This window comes from Hippopotamus amphibius, chromosome 7 (assembly GCF_030028045.1).
Source record: "Hippopotamus amphibius kiboko isolate mHipAmp2 chromosome 7, mHipAmp2.hap2, whole genome shotgun sequence".
In the NCBI taxonomy this organism is placed as follows: Eukaryota; Metazoa; Chordata; class Mammalia; order Artiodactyla; family Hippopotamidae; genus Hippopotamus; species Hippopotamus amphibius.
The window spans coordinates 12315699-12341710 of NC_080192.1; the positions used below are offsets into that span (position 1 = coordinate 12315699).

The window sequence follows — 26012 nt, forward strand, 5'->3', positions numbered from 1 at the left end:
TCAATTGTCTTCATCCTCTTCTGTCACCTGGGATCCTGCTTCCCCATGCCCGGCTGGTGGCAGAGGTACAATCCCCGTGGTTCCCTCCAAAGAGGAGCTCATAGACTTTTTTTCTTGCAAGAGTTTCTGGGGAAAAAACCCACAAACACCAATCAGAGGAAAGCTACAGAAGGTTCCTGCACAGCATGGTGTAGAGACCCAGGCCCAGGCGCGGAAGTCAGGCTCCCGGCTGTCATCCTGACTCTCTCTCCACACAGCTGCGAGCGTTTGGCAAGTTATATAAACTCCCTTATGAACACCACAGGCTGGGGAGCTTAAACAACGGAAATGTATTTTCTCATAGTTCTGGAGGCTGCAAGACCCAGATCCAGACTCTGGCCGATTGGGTTCCCGGCGAGGACACCTCCTGGCCTGCAGACGGCCATCTTCTTGCTTCACCCACAGGCAGGGAAAGAGAGAGCCTTCTGTGTTTCCTCCTCCTCTTATAAGGACACTGGTCCCCTAGGATTAGGGCCCTACCCCTACAAACTCATTCAACCCCACTCACCTCCCAAAGGCCCCATCTCCAAAAAGTCACATTGAGGCTTGGGCTTCTACGTATAAATATTAGGAGGACACGCTTCAGTCCATAACACTCCCTGTGGCTCAATGTGTTCTTCTGCACAGCTGGAAAGACCCTCTTCCCAGCACATGGACGTCAAGAAGCATCCAGGGAGAAACAGAAGGCATGACCAGGTCTGTCCGGGACCGGTGCCACTATCTCCAAGATAAACTTGACACCTTTTGGACCTCCAGGGCCATGGGATGCCCCATGTCCTTGGGACATCCATGGAAACTCCACACACACACACTGGCTTCCTCATCACCCTTCCCATAAACCCTGGTGCCCATAAGCCCCAGTTAAAGCTCCCGCCCTCCTCCAGCACCACCCACGAGGGACACCACAGCCTCACCTCCTGCTGCAGGCTCTCATAGCGCTGGGTGAGTTCTGTCAGCTTCCCTTCTAGCTCCCGAGCCTGGGCCCTTAGCTCTTCTGCAAGCTCTGTTTTTGCCCCCGCCTTCAGCTGCTTCCAGTCCTTCAGGAGGGAGGCCAAGTCCACGCTGAGGGAGAAGCCAGCCATCGCACTACCCAGCAAGCGCGCGTTTGTTTTCATCACCAGTGTGGTACCTTCAAAGGCCCGTTGCACCTGCCTGGTCCTGCGGGCTGAGACTTGGCCAGTGGTCAGGAGACGCTTGGCGGCAGTGGCCAGGCGTGGGTGGGCCCTGGCTATCTGAAAGGCACGGATGCTCTTCCGGATATCCTTGATGGTGCTTCCACAATCCTGGACCACTTTTCCGGCAGCCACGACATAGGCTGCCCCAGCTCTCCTGACCTCTTGACCACCGGTGGGCATTAGGCTACCGACCTGAGCTCGGGCTTCTTGACTGTGAAAGTGTTCCAAAACGTTGGTCAAGATGCTGGTGACCTCCCCTGCTGTCCCCAAAACTCTACCAGCAGCGTAGAGTACCAGGCTTCCTAATGCTGTTGCCGGAGCGAGGGCCAAGCCAAGGATGCTCATGGCTCCTGAGACCACAGCGATGGAATTGGCCACCACGCCGGTCTTGGTGAGTGTTCTGTGGGATGTGTCGACGTGGTCTGCAAGGGCACGGAGCTTTCTGATGCCCACTTCCAGCTCCCCTTTCAAGATGGGAAACTCTTCCAAAAATGTTCTTTCTTCAGCTAACAGGTCACTCTCTTGCTGCTTCGCATCTTCACACAGAAGAATGTCATCCTCATCCCTGTGCATGAGTGAAATAAAGATTTTCAGCCTCCCAGATGAGAAAGCCAAGTTCTTAGTCAAGCCCACGTGGTTTTTGGATATTTTTGCCCCTCCAGACTTTAAATTCTCTCTGCATCTTCCTAGCATCTCTGTTACCTCTGACCCAACTGTGAAAAGCCCCAGGTCACCTTCCAGCCCACCCTGATCTCTCTGCTGCCTCAGGTTTGTAGGGATGAGGAGAGACAACCGAGAGATTTGTAGCTGCAGAGATCGACCACGCCTCTTTGCGTTCACTGTGAAGTTTTGTCTTTCGCGTGGTTGGTAGCTAACGAGAGCATGGCTTCTTGTGTTTTTTGATGAAACCGAATGCATCCTGCATTAGGCAGCGATGCCTGCTGACATAGCAAAAATTGCAATCTGGGTCTGTGATGCATTTCGTTCACCTAATTCCCTCTGCAGACATTTGCTGATGGCCTGTGTTGGACTGGCGGTTCTACGTCTGCTGATGAACGTGGGCTTCACTTCACGAATGCGGTAACACTAAAGGGCTTTTTTGGTGATACGTGAACCTCACAGAGGTGAGGCCCGAGGGGGCGATTTCTGCCCTTGGAGTCTTGTTGCCCAATGTCACGTACCCGACAAGAACCTGACTTGCGCTCCAAAATATTTAGTGTAGCCCGTGGAGTATGCCCCCCCAGGAGACATATCTGCATACACGTAATGCAGACCAGTGGGAGGGCAGGGCGCACTGTGTGGCTGATGCTCTTGGAACACGTTTGTGGCGTGTGGTGAGGATGCCTAAGCATTGCTGCAGAAGTAGCCCTTTCCCCGGGGACAAAGCGCTCTCGGTTACCTCTGCAAACCAACGCCAGCCTTGCATTCCTTCCCTGCCTGGTTGTTCCGCAGAGTCTGTGGCACCACATCAGTGCTCATTTTGCCCGTGGGAGAATGAGAGCTGTCACCGCGAGTCCAAGGATTTTCTGGGTGGAAACAGAAAACAGGTTTACTGCAGGGACCCCAAAACCTTGTGAAAATCAAGTGTGGAGAGATTTTTAGATGATGTGGAATCAAACTAAAAATAAGACATAATGTACTAAATATTTGCCAACTGTTGTTTTTACATTTTATGTTGAAGTGGAGCTTATATAGGATACACAAAATGAGGTCCTCAGCTCAATACATTTTGGCATCACACACCTGAGTCATCACCACCCAGTTCAAGATAGAGAACAGAAGGTTCCTTTAACCCCCTGCCAGTCGATACACCTCCACCACAGAGGTAACCACTATTCTGATTTCTGTAACTTTGATTCGTTTACCTGGTCTTGAACCTCATGTCAATGGAGTCATTTGTTTGGTTTCTTTCACTCAATACAATGTCTGTGAAATTCATTCATTTTGTCATGGTTTTAAAAACGTTTGGTAGTTTTAAAAATAATTGCTATGTAGTATTTCATTGTAGAAATACACTACAGGGACTTCCCTGGTGGTCCAGTGGCTAAGACTCTGCACCCCCAATGCAGGGGACCCAGGTTCGATCCCTGGTCAGGGAATTAGATTCTGCATACCGCAACTAAGACCCAAGGCTGCCAAATAAATAAATATTAAAAAAAAAAAACTGTCAATAGAAAAGTGGAAGAAACTTGAAAGAAAGAAAGAAAGGAAGAAAGAAAGAAAAGAGAAAAAAGAAATACACCGCAAAGAAATATCACGCACTTGGAAAGTGGGGGAACCCAATGTGATTCCAGCCAGGTCTAGAGCACTAGATCTCAATCAGGGGTGAGTTTTCTCCCTGGGGATATTGGTAACGCCATAGACATTCGGGGCTGGTGGGCAGTGCTGCTACTGGCGTCTAGTGGGTAGAGGCCAGAGATGCTGCTAAACACCCTACAATGCACAGGACGGTCCCCACAGCAAAGAATGGTCCAGTCCAAAATGTCAGTGGTGCTGAAGCTGAGAAACCCTGGGGGAGCCCCATTCTTTACCGACAACCCCGAAACCGCCTCCCCCCCCCCCCATTTTTCATATTAGTCCTATCGGATGAAGGGCTAAAGTGACAGCAGGGGGCCCTTTGGTCCCATCAGGCCCCATCCCCTCTCTACTGACCTTCTCTCAGAGGATGTCAGAGGACGTTATGTTGGGAGAGGGATGGAAATGATGGGAGAAGATTAGAGACATTATTTTTGTATGAGAGCTTTTATTCGTGAGTCTTTCTTTGCTGCTTGGGGAGCCTTCAGCCCCACCATACTCTGTCCCTTCCCCTGCAAACCAACTTCCTCACACACACCATTGACGTCAGAAAAGTCGGTTACTCTGAAACACAGCTTTGAGATAATCCTCTTAACCTTTATCCCCAACTCCCCCTACCCCCAAACTACCCTAAATAAACCTACAAGCCAAGAAACACTGCAGGTTGCAGTTTTGAGACAACTCATCCAACATCTTTCTCTGCAAAGATGACACCCCTACACCACTCCTGTAGAGAATGGCTAGGGAAACGCCTTGGTGCATGTGGTTTCCTACGTTCAGCAGTCCAGGCTCTCTCTCTCTGTCTGGGATCCTGGGGTCCCCAGCCATAGAGGGGAAGATGCAACTTGGTTGGCCTAACCAGAAGCTTAATCACGTTTTTATTGAAACTTCGAATGACCCCTGAGGGAGAGATTCCTATCCTGATTAATCAAGTAAAGAAGCTGAACTTCAGACCCAAGTTCACATTAGGAATTGGCTGGAAGGGGATTTGAAGCCCAGGGTGGGAGCGGGGGACGGGGTGTGCGGTTCCTGACAACAGCTCTTGCTCCCATACCAAGCACAGGTGGCCAACCTCATGGGCACATTGTCCTTTAGAAGCAGAGGCCCCAAAGCAGCCCTCCTCCTGGGTCTCCTGCCCCACCTGTTCTCAGTGACGCTCTCACTGTAGCCTCAGGTTCCGAGCGCCTTCTGTCCTCTCCTCTCTGGGGGTCTCTGGTCCAGCAGGGGGCTGTGAGTGTCTGGGCTGCAGGAGGACAAACACAAAGTGCAGAGTCTCCAGCTGGTTCTGCTCACCGGGGGAAAGGCCCGAGGCTCTGATTGCAAAACTGGGTCCAAGTTCAATGAGGCAGGCACAGAAATGCCAATGCCCAAGGCGGCTCTTTCAGGAAGACCCTGGTGCTTATTGAGAAACGGCTTGCACTTTTACTTTCCTTTCTGCTTCTTTCTCTAATAGAGGCGCAATGAAGTGGATAGCTGAATCCGGGTCAGGCCTGAGTCTCTCTTTTCCTGGTTCCAGCTGTGCTGAGGGTAGAACAAGGGTAGTTACGTCAGGCAAGGACTGTGAAGTCAAGCAGACCACCTGGAGGGCTATCACGGTGAGCTGGTTCCTCAACTCCCTTGGCCTCGATTCCCCATCTGTGAAATGGGTATTTATTAAATGATCACTTGTGGGGGAGAGCTATCATGAGGGGCCCAGGACCAAGTGAGGGAGCGTCCAGTGTGGAACCAACACCCAGCAGACGCATCAAGAGTCCTGCTGGTGCTGAACATTTGGCCTCTGTGCACCGACGCTGAATCAGACCTCAGAGACAGAGCTTTGGGTGCAGGAGGAAAGAATAGCTTGATTGCTTTACCAGGCAAAGGGGGACACAGTGGGCTCACGCCCCTCAAAACTGTGTGTCCCAACCTGGGAGGATTTGGTGAGGAGTTTGTAGCAATGGTTCAAGGGCAGGGTAGCTGATAAGGATCAGGGTGTGCACAGGGCCTGCACTCCTTTAACCTGGCCTCAGGTGGTCTCCTGCTGAGCTTCTCCAGGTTATCAAACTGTGATCGTCTCTGGAATGAAGAATGCGAACATATTCCGTTTGCTGGGGGTTTTAGTTCATCAAAGAGCTCAAAGATATTGCTATGTGTATCCCTTGAGGCGGAACCAGGACCCTGCTGCAAGGCTGCACTGTTCTTTCTTGGCTGCCCCTCCCTTGTCTCTGCATCGCCTCTCTTCCCTATTAGCAGCTGTTCTAGTCTGCCCTTTGGGACTCAGGGAAGTTTGTGGAGGCTGGAGTCTATTCCCTACAAACAAGAAATGGGGACACAGAAATGCTTCCGTGCCCAGGAGCCCCACAGGGTCCTGCTCAGTTTAACTTCCACGGGTGCCATCATCTGCCCTCCGAGGTGAGTGACCTTAAAGTCTAAGACCTCTTTTCTGTAGCTGCAAAATGCAAAAGCCTCTGAAAACAGAAATGTTTTTCCATAATGCATTTGGTGGTAAAAGCTGACCTGCACTGGTGCAAGTGTATAGTTTTGACTATTCATTTGAATAGTCACAGTTTCCCAGCAGAAATACACATAGTGCTTGACTAAGGAGGGTGTTTGGGACAGGTCTCAGCCTATAATAACCAACGTTGTGGTTGGACCAGCCCCCGGGGGTTCTCATGATTGCAAGATGCCCTTCAGCAATAACGATCAGAAAACTTAAAAATAAGTAAAGGTTTATGACTTATAGAACCTGGAAATTAGATAAAAGAAAATGCTTTAATGCCTGGAAATGATATAGCATACCTGGGCCACACAGGGGTGGGAGAGTGGGCAGGGTTTGAGGTGGAGAAGGGAGGAAAGAGAGAGAGGGGGAGAGAGAGCAAGAGGGCCCGGGGTTCTGTTTTACTATGGTCAAGGGTGGGGATCCTATGTTTTCAAGGGCTCTTTACTGGTGAATTTAAAACACGAGAGGGGAAATTTAAAGCCCGGAAAAAAGTGACCCAAATGGTCAGTAACTGAAATCAACCAAGATCTCTAAAACCAAGGAGCTTCAGTGGGGTAGGCAGCTGGTTCTTTACTTAGTCCTGGGGCTGGTGATGTGTTTATTCAAGATCACCATCTTTGAGGTGAATGCCTCAGCAATCAAAGCTTAAGTCAGGCACTTGCATTACAAACAACAACAATAAAAACCCAGCTTTAGGTTTACAGTACAAGAGGGCTTCTGAGGATGTTACATGACATATAATATCTGCATTTTCCCCAAAACCCCCAAATTGGAAACTCTGAAACACATCTTGCCCCAGTGATTGGAGACACAGGATTGTGGTCCTGACTCTCCCATTTTACAGATAAGGAAACTGAGACCTCAAGAGTGTGGGTGGCTTCCCCATGGTCACACAGCTAAGAAATGGCAGCCCCAGTTCTAGACCCTGTATCTATAGGAATAGCCTCTCGAGCAGTCATGGGCTGAGATTTTTGTGTATGTGTGTGTGTGCAAGATGGGACTAGGGGCCATGTGGTTTGTTCACAATTATTATGCCAGAGGTCCCAGGCCCTCTACCCAGACCCCCTTGAGGCCACACTGGGGGCTTTGCTTTGTGGGAGGGGTGCCCACCCAGTCAGGCTTAGTCTGCAGGGCTGGAGCTGACTGCTATTCCCTGGCCCTATGAACAGGACTGAGAAGCTGGAAGGCCCTGAGCTGGGACCTATGGGAGCCTTTGCAGCCCTGGTGCCTTGGCCTCCTGCACCTGGGGACGCTTTGACCAGAAGCTGTCCTGGAGCTGGAGTTGGCAAACCCCAGGCTGCCGGGCCATCTGCACCATCTTGCTGTTTTCCCTGGCAACACACCAGATGTTGTGGCCTCTTTTCAGTCCTGGGAGCCTCAGGGACTGCCTGGCCATTGAACTGGGGGGGCGGGGCGGTGTTTAAAACAGCGACTCTTATGAAACCATAGCCCCAAGAGATGCTAGGTGAGCAAGTCATCTGTCACCTGCAGGAGACCTGCTTCCGCAGTGAGACAGAAAGTGCGCCCTGAAACCCAGATGAGCACAAAGTGGAGCTGCTTCATTTCCTAAAAGTCACCTAACCTTTCTCAAGGGCCCTCAACCTGCTGGAAAGAAACCAACTGGCCTCAAGGTATCTCTGTCTCTTGCATGTAAAACACACTCTTGGGCTTCCCTAGTGGCATGGTGGTTAAGAATCCACCTGCCAATGCAGGGGACACAGGTTCAAGCCCTGGTCCGGGAAGACCCCACATGCCGTGGAGCAACTAAGCCCGTGCGCCACAACTACTGAGCCTGTGCTCTAGAGCCTGGGAGCCGCAACTACTGAAGCCCACACGCCTAGATCCTGTGCTCCTCAACAAGAAAAGCCACCGCCATGAGAAACCCACGCACCGCAATGAAGAGTAGCCCCCACTCACCGTAACTAGAGAAAGCCCGCTCGCAGCAACGAAGACCCAACGCAGCCAAAAATAAAATAAATAAATAAATAAATGTATTAAAAATTAAACAACAACAACAACACACTCAGCTAAAGCTACCAAGCCAGGCTCGTTTGCCTGACCACGGCGAGGTTTGCAGCAGAGAAATTTTATTCACAAGGCAACCAACTGAGGACACAGAACAAATCTCAGGTCTGCCTCCCCGAAGGCGAGGGGCTTGAGATATTTACGGGAGGAAGAAGCAGGGTGGCCTTAGGCGTGGGGAACGGCGACTGGAGGTGGGGAAAATGTGAGGTGATCGGGGTTCTGTGCAGGTGGATCTGGGTCACGTGCTTCTTCGTGGGGTGCATGTGTACAAATGGACCCTCTTTGCATGGTCTGAGGGCGCAGTTGTCGGCCCTCTGATGCCAAAAGGTTGTTCCTTGGATGCTTGCGCAGGCCCAGTTTTAGGGTCTGTGGTCCCAACCACACTTAGCCAGTTTGAACCAGACAGCGCCGACTCCAAGTTCCTGGAAAACAACTTAAGCCCATCCATCGCCCTGTTACTACAGTGACCCACATGGCAGAGTTATCTAAAGCGGGGGTTAAGGGAGTCAAAAAAATAATCACAGCCAGCCTGGTCAGTGAAGGCAGTTTACAAGTGGAGGAGTTTTTAACAAGCTGTTCTTACCTGCTGTTCTTTATAACAAGCTCAAGAATTTCTGTCAGCCACCAGTGTCTTTTAACCCTGTGGGGCACGGTTTCAGGATGAGTTTTCTTAATCCTATGGAAAATGGATTCAAAGTCATCAGGCCCCAATTTCCCATAGGGGTGTTAAAAAACAAACATTCAACTGACTAAATTTCAGGATCAAATTGACTTTATTTATCGATTTGTGAACTGGGCAGGGTCCCATCTAGCAAATAGAAAGGAGCTCTGCTGAGCTGTAGAAGAGGAAAGGTTTTTAAAGGCAGAACAGGGTAGAAAAAGGAAATTATTAGCAAAGAATGTGTTGTTTCAGGCAAGGTCACCTCCCCTGGGGACCGGAATCACCCCACCAGGCTGACCACTAGGGCGACTGATTACAGGTTGCCTTCCTGGGGGTTGACACTGCAGTTGGGTTAGGTACTAAGTCTCACTTTGCTGTTGTGGGTTTAGCATAAGTGACTCCATTTTGGGCCTGCCGTTTCCTTTTAACCAGGGTTTTTTTCTCTCTCTTGTATGCCCCGAGGTGACCTCTGGCTGGGGGTGCCTGTGTTGTCCCTCTGGGGTCTGGCTGGCCTGTGCAGAGGTCTCCTTTGCCCCACCCTCCCGCTGGGCAGTCACTGCCTCCTTCTGGTGAAACATCCCCTGGTGCCTCACTGCAGGCTCCGTGATGCCAGCCTGGCTCTGAGGAGCTGCAGGGGTCCGCCTTTCCGCCACCAGCATCCAGCCCACCCTGGGAACAGGCTCCCATCTCTCTGTGAAGTCCCCTCCCCATCAGCCCTCAGCCCATCTCCCAGGCCTTGCTCAGGCCCCGGGGGTGGGCGCCTGTGGTGGGCAGGGGAGGGCTAGACTCAGGCAGGGGAGGGAGGAGATGTTCCAGCCTCTCTCCACCTAAACAACCTCTTGGGAGGCCTCTCCTGCTCCTGCCCACATTCTCGCCGCTCTCAGCTGCCTTCTGCTCCTGCGGGGAGGTTTTACACCACTCGGCCACAGAGCTTGATGATGACGGGGAGAAGCTGCAGGTGACTTCTCGCTCTGCCTGTTTCCCTGCCAATCCTGGAAAGCTACTCCCTAAACCTATGTTCACCCCTCCCATACCCTGAGGACTTGTCCTCTGTTCTTATTCCTAAGCACCTTGATTTAGTCACCAGTGAAGAGGGTCCGGATTGGGGGAGGGAGGGGAATTAACAAATACTATACTTTGGGGGGAATTTCAAAAAAATCCTAGTTAGGGACTTCCCTGGTGGCGCAGTGGTTAAGAATCCACCTGCCAATGCAAGGGACACAGGTTCAATCCCTGGGCCGGGAAGATCCCACATGCTGTGGAGCAACTAAGCCCGTGCACCACAACTACTGAGCCCACATGCTGCAACTACTGAAGCCCACGAGCCTAGAGCCTGTGCTCTGCAACAAGAGAAGCCACAGCAATGAGAAGCCCACGCACTGCAAGGAAGGGTAGCCCCCGCTCGCCGCAACGAGAGAAAGCTCGTGCGCAGCAAAGAAGATCCAACACAGCCAAAAAATAAAATAAATAGATAAATAAATTAAAAACATATATATCCTAGTTAACACTTGTCAAAGGCTTAGAGAATTTCTACTGTTAACAAACAAGCAAACAACATTTTCACTCTTGTAAGCTAAATGAGAGGGAGAGGATTAAACCAATCTGTTTAACCAGCCTGACTGCAGGAAGTCAGAGCCTCCTTGCCACCTTCCCCTGGCCCAGGGCCTGGCTGCGATCACTGTTGCTGAAGAATTATAGCTGATTATCAGACGCCTGCTTGGATGTGCGGTTTTATTAACTCCTTTGAACTGCAAGCGATACAGATTGATTCTCAAGCTTGCTTATTTCTTTATGTATGTATGTACGTTTATGCTTGACTCCTTCCCTTTATTTACTAAATCTTAAGGGGACACTGGGAATAATTGGTTTAGACTATTACATAATCACTCATTTGAACTGAAAGTGCAGTAGGGCTCATTTAAACTTAAGAATCTTTTGGAAAGCCTCTGGGGCAGCTCCAGCCTCAAAGTTACAGCTGGACCATCAGGGCTAGGAGAGACCAGGAAGCAGGCAGCCTGGTGACTTGTTGGGAGCTCAGAGCCAAGACGCGAGGCTGTTTCCATCACTCAGTCGCCTGTCCCTCTCCTCTACTCCAGTTTTGCATTCTCACCAGGGAATCTGATTAGCTAGCTGAGATCACACGCCATCCCTGTGTTTTGGCGTGTCTTAGTCCCTTTGGGCTGCTGTAACAAAATAGCACAAACTAAGTGGCTTGTACACAATATTCATTGTTCACAGTTCTGGAGGCGCGAAGTCTGAGGTCAGGCTGCTAGTGTGGTCAGGTTCTGGTGAAAGCCGACGTTTCACAGTGGCTTCACATGGTGGAAAGGGCCAGAGAGCTCTGTGGGATCTCTTTTATAAGGGCACAAATCCTGTTCCTGAGGGCTCCATCCTTCAAAACCACAAGACAAAATTCCAGAGTTATCTCAACCATAGCAATTTTTGACTCAGGACTTGGGCTAGTCCATTAACCTGACCCCGTATTAGGGAAGGTATTCACCATATAGGACCCTAGCCTATCACCTAACAACACCTGTTGCCTTTGGTGCACTGACCAATCGATTAGTGGCATTTTCCTAGCAGGAATTTTCCTTGTCTTGGGGTTATGAAAGTTGCCTGCGAGCCCACCAGAGGGTCAGCTCTCCCTGGTATGCCAGGAAGTCATCCCGCTGTCTTTAAAGCGTCCTTTCTCTCTAATAAACTCTGTCTTCCTTACATACTGCCTTGTGTCTGGAAATTCTTTCCCAACCCGTGCTCAGACACCTCCAATCCTCATGCCCCAGTCACCTCCCAAAGGCCCCGCCCCCCTAATAACCTCACATTGGGTGCAGGATTCCAGCATGTGAATTTGGGGTGGGGAGGCACGAAAACATTCAGGCCATAACAGGGTGGTGGGCATGAAGGGGAGGTTTGTTGGTTAGCGCACCCACCAGAACCACATGGGGTGGAGGAGAGGCAGTTACCCAAGGGAAAAGGTGCCAATCCCAGAAAAGACCAAGACAGGATGTTGGGCAGACAAAAGCAACAGGTGTTCACTACATCTCATCCTTTGCTCACGTTCGTGTGATTCCATTTATATGAAGTGTCTAGAAGAGGCACATGCGTAAACACAGAAAGTGCATTGGTGGTTGCCAGGGGATGGGGGAGGGAGAAACGGGGAGAGAATGCTCCTGGGTATGGGGTTTCTTTGGGGGGCGATGAAAATGTTCCAGAATTAGGTAGTGTGATAATTGCAACTCTGTGGCTATGCTAAAAACCACCGACTTGTACATCTTATGAGTGAATCGTATGGTACGTGAATTTATCTCAATAAAGCTGTGTTGTTTTTTTAAAGACAAGCTCACCTTTTCAGCTTCCAGTGTAACAATTACTAGGTGAACTGGGTGAACTCGTGGAAGGTTTGGGGGGCACAGGGAGGGGATATCAAGCTAAATCTCCTAGATGAGGAGAGCCTTAAGTCATGGAATTGTAAGCAGATAGGTTAGGGGGTCCCTGGAGAAGAGAACCAGGAATAGCTTTCTTGACATAAGAGAAGCCATTTTGGCCTAAGCCATTTTATGATGTAAGCCTGGTTGCAATGCTTGCCTTTGAACAGGTCTCAGTAATGATGTCAAGGGAAGTGAGGGAATGCAGGAACAGAGGAAAAGCAGCCAAGAAACAATAGCTCATCAATAAAACTGAGTCCTGGTTCCTCCTCAAGGAAAATACATAATAATATAGCTCTGAGTTCTGCAGGAACGAAGGCCTCCACCCAGGTACAAGATGGAAGGATGATGTGGACCCTCCTGACCTCAGTCTACTAAAGCATGGACTCTGTCAACCTTTACCCCAATTCTATGCTGAATTCACCTCTGCTCAAGCCCCTGCATGAATATGTGAGGACCCTTGGCTTGAAACGTCCCCATTTTTGCTGATCAGAGAAGACACTGCTTTGGGAAAGACGCCTGGTGTTCTCTTTAGTTGCTGCAAGTAAGAATACATCATTCCTTCTTCCAGTCTTTGGTTTGGTAGTATGTATTGGCTTGACAACCACCAAGAGGTGAACCCAGTTTTCAGGTAACAGGCTCATGCGTTCTGGTTATTGGGGGAAATGGTATGTGGACTAGAGCTCACACAGGGTGTTGCAAAGTAGCATCCTGCCCCACCAAGCCCCAGCTGCCGCGCCGCTGCTGTCACTAAGGTCTCAGATCCTGGGGTCAAGCAGGGGAGGAGAGCTGGGCTTTCCATCACCACACCCCTGCCAACAACGCACACCCCTTAGAATGGCTATTATTTTTAAAATTCAGAAAATAAGTGTTGGCGAGGCTGTGAAGAAATTAGAACACTGTGCATTGCTGATGGGAATGTCAAACGGTGCAGCTGCTGTGGAAAACAATATGGAGGACCCACAAAAAGTTAACAATAGAATTATCATTTGACCCAGCAATTCCACTTTTAGGAATACACCCAAAAGAATGGGAAGCGGGAACGCAGGGGTATTTGTGCAGCCATATTCACAGCCGCGCCATTCACAGCCGCCAAGAGATGGAAGCAACCCAAGTGTCCATGTGAAACCAAGTCCCCCTAAAGCCACGTCCTCTGCCAACTTTATGATTAAGCTCTCTATCCAAAACATCATTCCCTTTCTTATCCCACACCTGTTCTCCTCAAGATTGAAGAATATCAAAGAAAAAGGGGGACTGAAACCAGACAGGACCCTATGGAGCCCTTCTGGGTACAAAAGCCTTTCTGTGTACCCCATTTCTTGTTTGTAGGAAAAAGGCTTCAGCCTCCTAGACCTTCCTTGAGTTCCAAAGGGCAGATTTAAAGAGTTACTGATTAAGGAAGGGAGGGAAGCCAGAAACAAAGGAAAGGCAGTCAAGAAACAACAGTGCAGCAATGAAGCAGAGTCCTAGTTCCTCCTCAAGGGGTTTACTTAACAATCTGATACAAATCTCTGAGTTTTTCTAGGAGCTGGGGCCACCTCCCAGGTGGAGGATGGTGACTTCACGTCCATACAAGCTCACAGACCCCAGACTGGATGGAACCAGAAGGCTGATGCCTGAGATTCCTGGAGCACCACCCTGTTACCTCCTCACCAACCAATCAGAAGAAGGTCACACACCTTGCAGCCCCCCCCCCCCCCCAGTTTTGCCTTTAAAAACCCCTCCCAGGGACTTCCAGTGGTTCAGTGGTCCAGTGGTAAAAAATCTGCCTTCCAATGCAAGGGACAAGGGTTCAATCCCTGGTCCAGGAACCAAGATCCCACATACCTTGGGGCAACTAAGCCCATTTGCCACAACTATTGAGCTCTCGTGCCTTGATTAGAGAGCCCACGTGCTCTGGAGCCTTTGTGTGCCACAACCAGAGAGAAGCCCTCGTGCCACAATGAAAAGTCCACGTGCTGCAGCTAAGACCCAACAAAGTCAAAAAAAAAAAAAACTTTAAAAGAATAATAATTTTAAAAAACAAACTCTTCCCCAAAAAACCATTGGGAAGTTTGGATCTTTGCACATGAGCCACCTGTTCTCCTTGCTCAGCCCCACAATAAACCTCTCCCTGCTCCAAACCCCAACATTTCAGTTTGTTTGGCCTCGTTGTGTGTCAGACACATGAACTTGGGTTCAAAAACACAGGGAGAGAAAAATGTAATATATACATACATTCAAATATCTAACCTTTAAAAAGGAAGGGAATTCTGACATGGGCTGCAACACGGATGAGCCTTGGAAATATGCTCAGGGAAATGAGGGTCAGAAAAAGACAGATACTGCACGAGTCCACTTAGAAGAGGTCCCTAGGGTAGTCAAGCTCATAAAGACAGAAGTGGAATGCTGATTACCAGCGGCTGGTGGGGAGGCGGGAAGGGAACCATGCTGTTTAATGGGGGACAGAGTTTCAGTTTCGCGAGAGGGAAAGGGTTCCTTGGGCGGACGGCGGTGATGTTGCACAATAACTGAATGTACTTAATGCCTCTGAACTGTACACTGAGAAATGGTGACGGTGGTAGATTTTATGTGGCTCTACCAAAGGACATGCCACTCTTTGCTCTCCAAGGTCCCTTGTTAGGTGAGGGCCCGAGCTGCACACAGGGGTGCCCTCTGAGTCAGGAAGTGGGCAGGGCACAACCTTTAAGAGAATGACATAGCCCGAGGACATGACATAATTAGAACCAACTAGGTTCAAGATGGACCATGACAACAGTTCCAAGGCCAACCATATTAAGGTCAAAAGTGGGTGGTGGCCCAATTCCTGGAAATCCCCACCCCTTCCCCAAAATAGCTGGAATACTCCTCCCACTCATTAGCCTATGAAATCACCCACCCCTATCAAAACTGACAACCCCTGTACCCTGGTGCCTCTCTCACCTGCCGAGATGGCCCACATTCTGTCTACAGAGTGTGTTTCTCCCTGAATAAACCTTCGTTCTCTTTCCTATGGCTCACTCTTGAACTCTTTCCTGCACGATGCCAAGAACCCACAATCGGCGGCCGTCCCAGGGACTCGGATGTGACCTAGGACGTGACCGTCCTTTGGTGCCCCACTCTCTTTCCTGCAACACCTACCCTCCACGAGCTGCTGGGAGATGGCTCAGCCCAGCTGCTGCTGACTGGCAGCAACCTGAATCCGGCCAGGCAGCTCAGAGCAGGGCACGTAGGCCCAAGGGCACGATAATCCCAAACCACGACTCCACGTTCACGGCCCCGAAAGGCATCGTGGGATCCTTTGGCAGCTCCATCGCCCCTGGCTCGGGCAATGACAGTCATGAGGGGTGGAGACGGGGCCCAAGGAACACTCTGACCCTGAGATCCTTGGATTCCAGGAATCACTGCCCTTTTCCCTGGGCACGGCATTTAGGAAGTTTGAGCAAACGCTGCCTGAGAGCACTTTGCCAAATGTAGCAAAAGTACCATCCGTGCCCCCATAGCTTTGCCTGGAGGCCGAGCCCAGTTCACAGAGGGGCAGGAAACCAGCGGTCACAGGGGAGAGAGGGGCACTGCACTTGACCCCGGGACCCCTGGGTTCCAGGCTCTTGCTGCCTGTCCTAAGAATCCTCCAGCACCATTTCACCCGCTTCCTAGGGTTCTAGAAGGACCGGATGCGTTCACCTTGACGATGGGGAGGATTGTCAACAGTGACTCTCACCTTCGTTACCATTTTCACACACACGGGACTCTCCTTTCGTGGAAGATTTGAGAGACTCTTGAAAGGATGTTTCCCCCTTGTTCTCTGAACTCAAATTAAAAATGAAGATTCTTGTGATCGTGGGCTTGAAGGATGGGAACGGCTACACGCAGAGCATCCTTCACGCTCAGAGCCCGTCTGGGAGCATTTCACGCAGGGTCTCATTGGATCCACATGGTCCTTCTAAGAGGCAGGGGACACAAGCCTAATTTATCATTGCCCAGACTGAGGCCGGTGGGGTGGAGGACCTTACTGAGGTCTGATGCCACTGCTAAGCTCTAGGGTTGGGCTAAGAACCCAGGGTGGATTTATTCCATGGATGAATGAGTAAGTGAGTTGGCAAGCTGAGCTCCTCGAGGAAGCCTGGCCAGAAGTGAGGGTGGGGTGTGCGGGGCCGAAACAGGAGCAAAGGGCAGGCAGGGGGTGAATTGAGTTAGCGTTTTCTTGGGTTGCAAGCAACAAACCCAACTTGAACTAGCGTTGGCAAGAACAGGGTTTTGTTGGAAGGCTTTTGATCCAGCTTGGTTGTTTTTATACTGCAGGTCACATGAAATCAGTTTAGTGGGTCTCAACTAGTGGTAAAAGAAAATGACACGGCATAGAATGGAAAGTCTCAGAATGTACGAGGGTGAGTCAAAAATTATCCCCAATCTGTCTGTAGAATTTACTTTAATTAAATTTTAGAAAAGACAAATACATCATTTTTCAACATAATCTCCTTGCTTTTCAATACATTTTGTCCATCTGTCAACAAGTTTTCATATTCCCTCATTAAAAAATATTTTAGGCTGAGCTGTGCGCCACGAATGCACTGCTGTCTTCATTTCTTCATCAGAAGTGAAACTTCATCCTCATAGGGCTGCTTTCAGCGGACCAAGCTGGTCCCCTGATGGAGCAAGATCAGGACTGCAGGGAAGATGCTTTAACACCTCAAAACAAAGTTTTTGCTGAATGTCTAGAGTGTAGGCAGCGTAGGCAGAAGGGTGCGGACGTGCACTGTCATGCAAGAGCACAACGCCCTTGGATAGCAGTCCTCTGCGTTTAATCCAAAGTTTAGGCTTCAGCTCCTCAATAAGCATCTCACTGTAATGAGCACTGTTGATTGTTGAACATTTTTGCTAATAATGTTCCGATACTGGCCCTTGAGAGTCCCAGAAAACAAAATCATTTCATGTGTACACTCAGTGTTGTCATCAGCCGTGGATGTAGACAGGAGTCCAGCGCGTTCTTGATGGCTAACACCTGTGTGACCTTGCTTGAACTTCTCTATCCATTCATACACACTTTTTCGTGACAAAACACTTTCTCCATACCACTCACAAAGTCTTCGATAAATAACGGCACCAGGTACACCCTCAGACCACAAAAAAACGAATCACTGCACATTGCTCTTCTTTCGTGCAGATCACAGGTGGGGCATCCATTTTTGCTCACACCACAGTTACAAATGAACGGACATAACACCTGCACAGCAGTGACCAGGGAGACAGTAGCCTTGAATGGAAAGCACTGATAAGACAGTGCTGCCAACAGAAGTTTTAATACAACCAGAGTGCGGATAATTTTTGACCTACCCTCGTATCATACATAATAAGGGCTTGCATACTGTTTCATGAAAATGGTATAGATATAACCATGATAATCATGTGTGTGAGTGTGTGTGTGTGTACGTATGTGTTCTGGATTGCAGTGTGAACTGGGTCATAGAGAGAATGTTTCAGAGCTGCGGATGTAGCTCGTGAATCAAAGGCAAATCTACAGGGTGTCAGGCAGCTCCAGGAACTTGCAGGTCCTGAGACCAGGAACCATCATAGTGCCCTCGTGCTCTCTCGCTCTCTCTCCTTTCCCCAAACTCAGCTTCTCTCAGGGTACCAACCCCAACCTGTCCCATTATAGGTGGGCTTTTTCCATAGCAGAGAGAACACAGCCTCTGACCTATTCTTATTCATGTCTTTATAGTTCCTGGATTACGAATGGAAAAGTGTTTTCTCCACCACATTCAGGAATAAGATTCCTTGGGAAGATCTCTCTGGGTTATCCTGTGTCCCATCTCCTACTGGTCCCTGTGGCCAGAGGAATATGGTTCTCAGTTTCCCCAGCCCGGGTCACACCCCCTCTCCCATAGGAAAAGCAATGTGCTGTTTCCAGAAGTCTTCACCAGAGCCCTGAGGTTGAAAAGAGGAACAAATGAGGCCCCTACAGCCTGGGGGGAGGGTGGGGGTTGGTCTTCCAGACAAGTCAACTGATGACTGTCCTCTGCGAGGGGGTCATGAGTCTAAGAGCTGGCCGCTGCCGATTTGGCCCACAGCCCACCTGGATAGCGTTTTGCAACGTAGCCCGTTTCCCAAGCAGCAGATCCTGAAAGGTGGAGAGAGGAGAGGATGGGCTCTGGGTGCCCCATGGGTCTGCAGAACCCTGGCTGAACCACCCACTCTGCTCCAACAGAAGAATCCATTTCAGGATGTCTGCTACCCTCTCCAGACTTGGGATTTGGGAAAGATGCCCACTGAGCATCTTCTCACATCCCTATCAGAGAATTGGTCTTTCTGGCACCAGAACTTGCCCTCTTGTTCAGCTGGGGTGGTGTTGTCTCACCCAGAGGTTTTGTTGATGTCTCCAAGGAACTGCTGGGGGTTGGCTTCAGGAAGCATTGCTGTGGCCAGAGGTGAAAGTCCAGAGGCCACCTGAGCCCACCTGGAGACCCAGTTCTGCTCCCATTGAGCGGTGGCTGTGGAAACGTCACTTTACCCACAAAGCCAGGCAGTTGGGCTCTAGCTGGCAGGGGGGGTCCAGTGTCCTCATCACCACAGGGAGTGTCTTCCACAGGGCAGACCCTTAGCCTTCGGGAATGAGGATGGACTGTGGTGGGCTCCCCCTGAAACTGCCGGGTCCCCGCCTCATCTGTAAAAATTGGGAATCCCATTGCATGAGCCAGAATTCTTTTCTTGGCTATGACTCTATGATCCTTAGAATCTAACATTCTGTGATTCTGAGAGCCTAGGAATTGAAGAGCCTCGATTACTTTGTGTCCTTGACTGCTGGTTTAGATCCAAGTCTTATTCTCTTCCCAGTCCTGCAGATTTGTTTTTTCAGACTGCCCTTGACCTCAAGAAGGCCATCCACAGAAAATATATTTGGCCTCACCCTCGCTCTCACATGAAGCCCCCGCCTTGCCGAAGGGCAGGATACGCTTTTACATGGGGCTGAGCTTCAGAGGAAATGAGTTCTCCCATTTTTATGCCCATTTCTTGGTGACACCAGGGCAGGGTCTGCGTCTGTGTCATCTTTTCTCCTTGGCAATTAGCTCTTAGCACAGTGAACCTTTGTTGATCCAAAGTGACCTAAATTCCACAGCTCACGGTCCATGTGGTTCCAGTCTCGTGAGATGGAGGAAGTTATTCACGGGAGCTCCATGGAGGATGGAGTACCCAGCAGCTCCTGGCCCGTTCTCCATGAGCAAAGCTGGCAGGGCCGAGCACTAGACTCAGTCCTTGGGGGAAGCATATTTTGAGGCATGAGGGCAAGGTCATGGCACCTGGCAAGGGAGGAGGATGGAGCTGGGGAGAGGTCAGAGGGAACAGAGAGAAAGGACTTGCTGGTATGGAACTGTGGTTGAACACATGTAGCAAATGGGGCTCTATGGGTCAGGGCCAGGTCCCTGTGACCTGTGACCTGGCCAGGAAAGGTGATGCCATCAGCTCTTTGTCTGTGGGTCTGAATTCTCTAATGTGGCCTCGAGGAAGTAACAGCAGAGTGGGGCCCAGAGCCGGGTGGCCGGGATGCCCTTAGATGCTGACATCTAAGGTTCTAGATTCTCGTTCCAGACTCTATAATTCCATAGGAAAGAAGGTAAGTGTTTGGCTTGATACAGAATAACGCAGACTCACATCCCATCCAGTGCCGGGCACAAGGGTTGCTGGCTAGGGTTTGGGCAGATTTGTGGAGACCAAGAAGTCTTCTGGGAGAGAGGGAGAAGGCCCCTCGCGCCTTCCTGCCATGGATGGGCACGGTGACATACTGCTCATGGGGACACAGACACTCCAGCTCCACCCCACCCCCCAGGCCAGCAGCCAGGCCCCCAGATTTGGCCTGCTGACCTGTGCTCAGGCTGCCATGGGGCAGCGAGCACATATCAGAAGAAGGGGTCTGTCAACAGGATTCTGTCTCCATGACAGGCATCTTGGCCTGCTCTTAGGTTATTTTATTTTTTATTTTTTGGCCACACCACGTGGCTTGTGGGTAGCTCCCCAACCAGGGATCGAACCTGCATCTCCTGCATTGGAAGAGTGGAGTCTTAACCACTGGACTGCCAGAGAAGTCCCAGGTTATTTAATTAAAGCAAGAAATTAAGGTCACCGTCCTGGCTAGCACTGAATGCACAAGACGCCAGACCAGGGATGATTCCCTCCACCTTCCTCTCTTAGAATTTCTTAAAGCCAGGACTGGCGTAACATGACCTATGGCCATTCTGTACTGGTGTGGACTTGAGTTATGATTTTTCCAGAAAAGCAAAACCCTGGGAAGAAGAGAGAGTCTTCCAGCAAGGAAGAGCTGAGGGCTGGAAGTCATATGACTTAGATCACAGCTGACATTTGACTGTATTTGTAGCCTGAGCTCTAATGACCCCCCAGATCACACACGGTGACAACAGCCTCTCCTGATCTCACTGTGGGCTCTGGGAGAAGAGCCTAACGTGGTTACGTTCATCCTTTTAGTGACTCCAGGAGGTCCTTCTGCTGTTGCCCCTGTCTTACCAAGGAGAAACCGAGGCTTGGAGGAATAAATAACGTGTCCAAGGCCATACGTTCAGCAAATGGCAGAGTGGGGGCTTGAGCCCGGGCTGGGCAGTCTGGGTTCTGAGGCCAGAATCCCACTGACGATGCTCTACTGCCTCTAAGAACCCGAGTCGGTCATTGGTTTAAATGCTATGCAATGTTCTCATCTTTCTCCAAAGAGGGTGGAAGCCGTCTCCTGGAAAGAAAATGACCCCAAGATCAGGGGGACCGTGTCCCTCCCCCCTCCCCACAGTGTCCAGGGATGCCAGTGGCCTGCGAGAGAAGGGGATGGGAGCAGTGGCTGCGAGAGCCGGCGGGACAGGGACGCCACCAGAGTGGGCCTGCACGCCAGCCAAGGCCCGGGCACACAGCCAACAGGGAAAGGAAACTCCCTCCACGGTCACATTCTCAGCCACTCTGTGCAGGAAAGGGCAGGCTCCCCCAAAGCCCAGACAGTCAGTCTCCAGATGGTTTTTCACTGAAGACTTTCCCAGAGAGGCTTGGGAACCCAGGCCAGTACAGGCGGCAACAGTGCTCCAGTCCAGCATCGGGGGAGCAGGCAGGCCCTCGGCTGCCCTTGGGACCCTGAGAAAATCCCTTCTCCTCTGGGCCTGTGTTTCTCCATCTGCAGTGGGTCGACTAGCGACCCTACAAAGATATGTCCTAACCCCCAATACCTGTGAATGCGACCTTATTTGGAAATAGAGTCTTTGCCAATGTAATTAAGGATCTCAAGATGAGATCAAACGGGATTTGGGGTGGGCCTTACATCCAACGACAGCAACGACAGCATCCTTATTTTTTTTTTTTTAATGTACAATTTGATATTTTTTCTTGTTAGTCATCTATTTTATACATATTAATGTATATATGGCAATCTCAATCTCCCAATTCGTTCCCCCTACACCCCCGCTTCCCCCCCCTTGGTGTCCATATGCTTGTTCTCTACATCCGTGTCTCTATTTCTGCCTCGCAAACTGGTTGATCTGTACCATTTTTCTTTTTTTCTTTTTTTTTTACATACAATAAACTGCATATATTTAAAGTACACAATTTGATTTTTTTTCTTATAGTAATATATATATGGCAATCCCAATCTCCCAATTCATCCCACCCCAACCCCCCCTCACCCCCCCCACCTCCACCCCACTTTCCCTCCTTGGTGTCCATATGTTTGTTCTCTACATCTGTGTCTCTCTTTCTGCCTTGCAAACCGGTTGATCTGTACCATTTTTCTAGATTCCACATATATGCGTTAATATATGATATTTGTTTTTCTCTTTCTGACTCACTTCACTCTGTATGACAGTCTCTAGGTCCATCCATGTCTCTACAAATGACCCAATTTTCTTCCTTTTTATGGCTGAGTAACATTCCACTGTATATATGTACCACATCTTCCTTATCCATTTATCTGTTGATGGACATTTAGGTTGCTTCCATGTCCTGGCTATTGTAAATAGTGCTGCAATGAACATTGGGGTGCATGTGTCTTTTTGGTTTACGGTGTTCTCTGGGTACATGCCCAGTAGTAGGATTGCTGGATCATATGGTAATTTTATTTTTAGTTTTTTAAGGAACCTCCATACTGTTCTCCATAGTGGCTGTATCAATTTACATTCCCACCAACTGTGCAAGAGCATTCCTTTTTCTCCACACCCTCTCCAACATTTACTGTTTGTAGACTTTTTGATGATGCCCATTCTAACTGGTGTGAGTGATACCTCATTGTTGTTCTGATTTGCATTTCTCTAATGATTAGTGATGTTGAGCATCTTTTCATGTGCCTCTTGGCCATCCGTATGTCTTCTTTGGAGAAATGCCTTTTTAGGTCTTCCATCCATATTTTAATTGGGTTGTTTGTTTTTTTGATATTGAGCTACATGAGACAGCATCCTTAAGAGAGACCAAAGGGAAGACAGAGACACACAGCAGGAGGGCCATGTGAAGACGGAGGCAGAGATTGGAGTGATGCAGCCCCAAACCAATGAACACTGAAGCTACCACAAGCTGGGAGAGGCGTGGAACACTCTCCCTCAGAACCTCCAGAAGGAACCAGCCCTGCCAACACCTTGATGTCGGACCTGTGACCTCCAGAACCATGAGAGAATAAGTGTCTGTTGTTCTAAGCCACCAAATTGTGGCCATCGGTTACGGCAGCCCTAGGAAACTAACACACCATCTCCAAGAGATTTGATTGGGCCAGGAAGTCTCCCAGGGCTTAAGAGAATAAAGAAGAGACTGGAACTTGGCCTCTACCCTGAGAAGCTCACAGCTGAGTTGAGAAACAAAAAAACCTGCACCAAATTACTGCCTTTCAAACGCCATCTTTTTATTATTATTATTATTATTATTATTATTATTATTATTATTATTATGTGGTTATTTATTTACTTTTTAATGCCAATCCTCTTTACTTTTTTTTTAATTTTTAAATTTCTTGGCCATGCTACACAGCTTGTAGAATCCTAGTTCCCCAATCAGGGATCGAACCTGGACCCCCTGCAGTGGAAGCACGGAGTCCTAACCACTGGACAGCCAGGGAATTCCCTCAAATGCCATCTTTTTTTAAAAATTAATTAATTAATTAATTATTTTATTGTCTGTGTTGGGTCTCTTTTTGCTGTGCGCGGGCTTTCTTTTCAGTTGCAGTGAGTGGGGACTACTCTTCATTGCGGTGCGTGGGCTCCTCATTGCCGTGGCTTTTCTTGTTGCAGAGCTCGGGTTCTAGGCGCATGGGCTTCAGTAGTTGCAGCACGTGGGCTCAATAGTTGTGGCTCACGGGCTCTAAAGAGCAGGCTCAATAGTTGTGGCGCACGGGCTTAGTTGCTCCGCAGCGTGTGGGATCTTCCTGGGCCAGGGATCGAACCCTTGTCCCCTGCATTGGCAGGCAGATTCTCAACCACTGTGCCACCTAGGAAGCCCTCAAATGCCATCTTAATAAACTTTCTGTACATAGAATCAGGCTGCCCAGGCTGGTGGGGGCTCCCAGCCAGGGGGAGTGGAGGGTGGAAATTCAAACCATGGAGAAGGATTGGCCTCCAGGAACTGCAGGGCGCAGAGCAGGGCAGCTGGGATGTCAGGCCTGGTAGGGCCATCTTGAGGGAGCTCAAAGCTTCCTGCTAGGGTGGGGAGCAGGGATGAAGTCCCAGGGGCCAGCATCTTTTCTAGGAGCTGCAATGGCTCTGCAAAGGGACTTCTTGATGCAGGGTTCTCAGCTCAGGGGGTGACAGTCTGCGCAGGTCAGAGAAGGAGTGCTTATGGCAAAGCCTAGCCCAGGGCAAAGGGCTCTGCAGACCTCATAGCAGGGAGTTACAGACCTGTGGGAACCGGAAACCAAGCAAAGACCAACCAGGCTGACCTGCGGGTTTCAGCAGGGTGGTCGGTGCCTCACTTTCTCCAGCTGAAAATGGACACAGCAATCCTTGCATTACAAGGGGTTTATGAAATGAAACGGGCTAAGAGTCACAGAGTGATTGATGGAGTATCTGGTAGAAGCTTTGTTATTCAAGGCATTGCTGTCCTCAGAGGTAGTTGCTTAAATTCTAGATGAGTTTCAAAGAAGTTAACGTTCTTACCAAGTATGTATCCAGTGTCTTCAACCACTGACCGTGGGAGGCAGGGCTACAAACCCGGGGCTTGGAGTTGGACAAGCCTGGGTTTAAATCCCAGCCCCGCCTTTTCCTACGACGGTGGCCCTGGAAAAAATTACTTTTCTCCGAACTTTCCTGACCTTATCCACAAATGGAGATCATATCAACACCAGGGTGAGAGCATTACTGTTTGGCAAAAGGTAGGCATTTGATGGTATTTCTGAATAACACATGAATTAAAATCAAAGCAGCTATGTGAGGTGGTGAGCACTGACAGTAAATGTGGTAAGAGGTACAGGCCACAGGCAGTGGGAGCCAAGAGAGGGAGCCTTTGCTAACTGAATAAGAAAACATGCTCCTGGGACTCCCCTGGTGGTCCAGTGGCTAAGGCTCTGTGCTCCCAATGCAGGAGGCCTGGGTTCAATCACTGGTCAGGGAGCGAGATCCCACAGCTGCAGCTAAAGATCCCACATGCCGCAAGGAAGATTCTGCGTGCTGCAACTAAGACCCAGCATAGCCAAATAAATAAATTAATAAATATGCTAAAAAAATACTTTAAAAAAAAACATGCTCCTACCTCAGGACCTTTGCACTTGCCGCTCCCTCTGTTGGAATGCTTTTCCTCAAGATATATCCCTGGTTCTCCCCTTTACCTCTTTAGATTGTTATCAAATAAGTTTAAATTAAATCTTTATTTACATTTTGAAACTAAATTTGAAAACGCACCCCCACTCCCCACCCAACACTCTTTATGACTCTTCTCTGCTTTGTTTCTTTACTTTTCTCCGTATCATTTATTATCACTTAACATGCCATTTTAATGATTTATAGTCTTATTATATTTATTTTATTTATAAATCTTTCTACCTGCACCCCACTCCCACTCCCAAGTAAGCTCCACTAGGTAGGATTTTCATCTTTTTTTTTTTTTTTTTGGCTACACTATGCGGCATGAGGGATCTTAGTTCCCTGACCAGGGATCGAACCTCCCACCCTGTGCAGTGGAGGTACAGAGTCTTAACTACTGGATTACCAGGGAAACCCCATGTCTTTTTTTAAACTGCTATATTTCCACTACCTAGAACTGTGCCTTGCACATAGTGGGTGTGAAGGCTAATTTTATCAACTTGACAGGGTTACAGGGGGCCCAGATATTTCGTGTCCATAATTGCATGAGCTGATTCCTTACAATAAATTTATTCATACACTTATACGTGTATGTGTATATATATGTAATCTCCTATTGATTCTGTCTCTCTGGAGAATCCTGACTAACATAGTATGCATTCAGTAACTATTTGTTCAACGAGCAAATGATCAAATACAGTACGTGTAACTGGGAGGTTCAGGGTACAACTGGTTTCAGGCACAGTTGGATCCAGAAGCTCAGAAAAATTTCCCCCAGCTTTGCCTCACTATATCTCTTGGTTCTCTTGTCTCTGTTTGATTTTGCCTTTCAGGCCAGAGGCCACCTGCTACCCCGGGTTTTATCCTCCTTACTTGGCAAAGTCCCTCCAAGAGGTCTGGCAGAAACATCCCAGAGTAGAATCAAGAAGCTGGAAGATTTGTTTAGCTTGGATCTCATGCCCATCTCTGATCCAGTCGCTGGAGTCAGCCAAACGCAATGAGTTCCCAATAGGAAAGACGGAGGGGTGCTAGGGAGACAAAAACAACAAAGGTCTACAACAGAGGGCTTCCTGGAGGAGGTGGCCTTGGAGTCAGGCCTTAGATGATAGTTAGGACTTGGCCACGATGTCAGAATTTTCTACCACTGGATCCTGCCCACCTCCCCAGCCTCACCTCCCA

General features: G+C 49.3%; 1 protein-coding gene and 1 non-coding gene across 2 annotated transcripts; one reads left to right on the plus strand and one right to left on the minus strand.

Annotated features, from left to right (window-relative positions):
- LOC130857116 (apolipoprotein L6-like) lies at positions 1-2693 on the minus strand. The gene is made up of 3 exons (XM_057742463.1): positions 2614-2693; positions 954-1779; positions 1-126 (listed from the first exon to the last, which is right to left on the minus strand). Exons 1-3 carry the CDS (start codon positions 2691-2693, stop codon positions 1-3), a joined length of 1032 nt encoding a protein of 343 aa, XP_057598446.1.
- A 547-nt stretch (positions 2694-3240) lies between these two features.
- Positions 3241-3313, plus strand: TRNAG-CCC (transfer RNA glycine (anticodon CCC)). The gene has a single exon. It is a non-coding gene; the product is annotated as a tRNA-Gly (tRNA).
- Positions 3314-26012: the final 22699 nt, after the last annotated feature.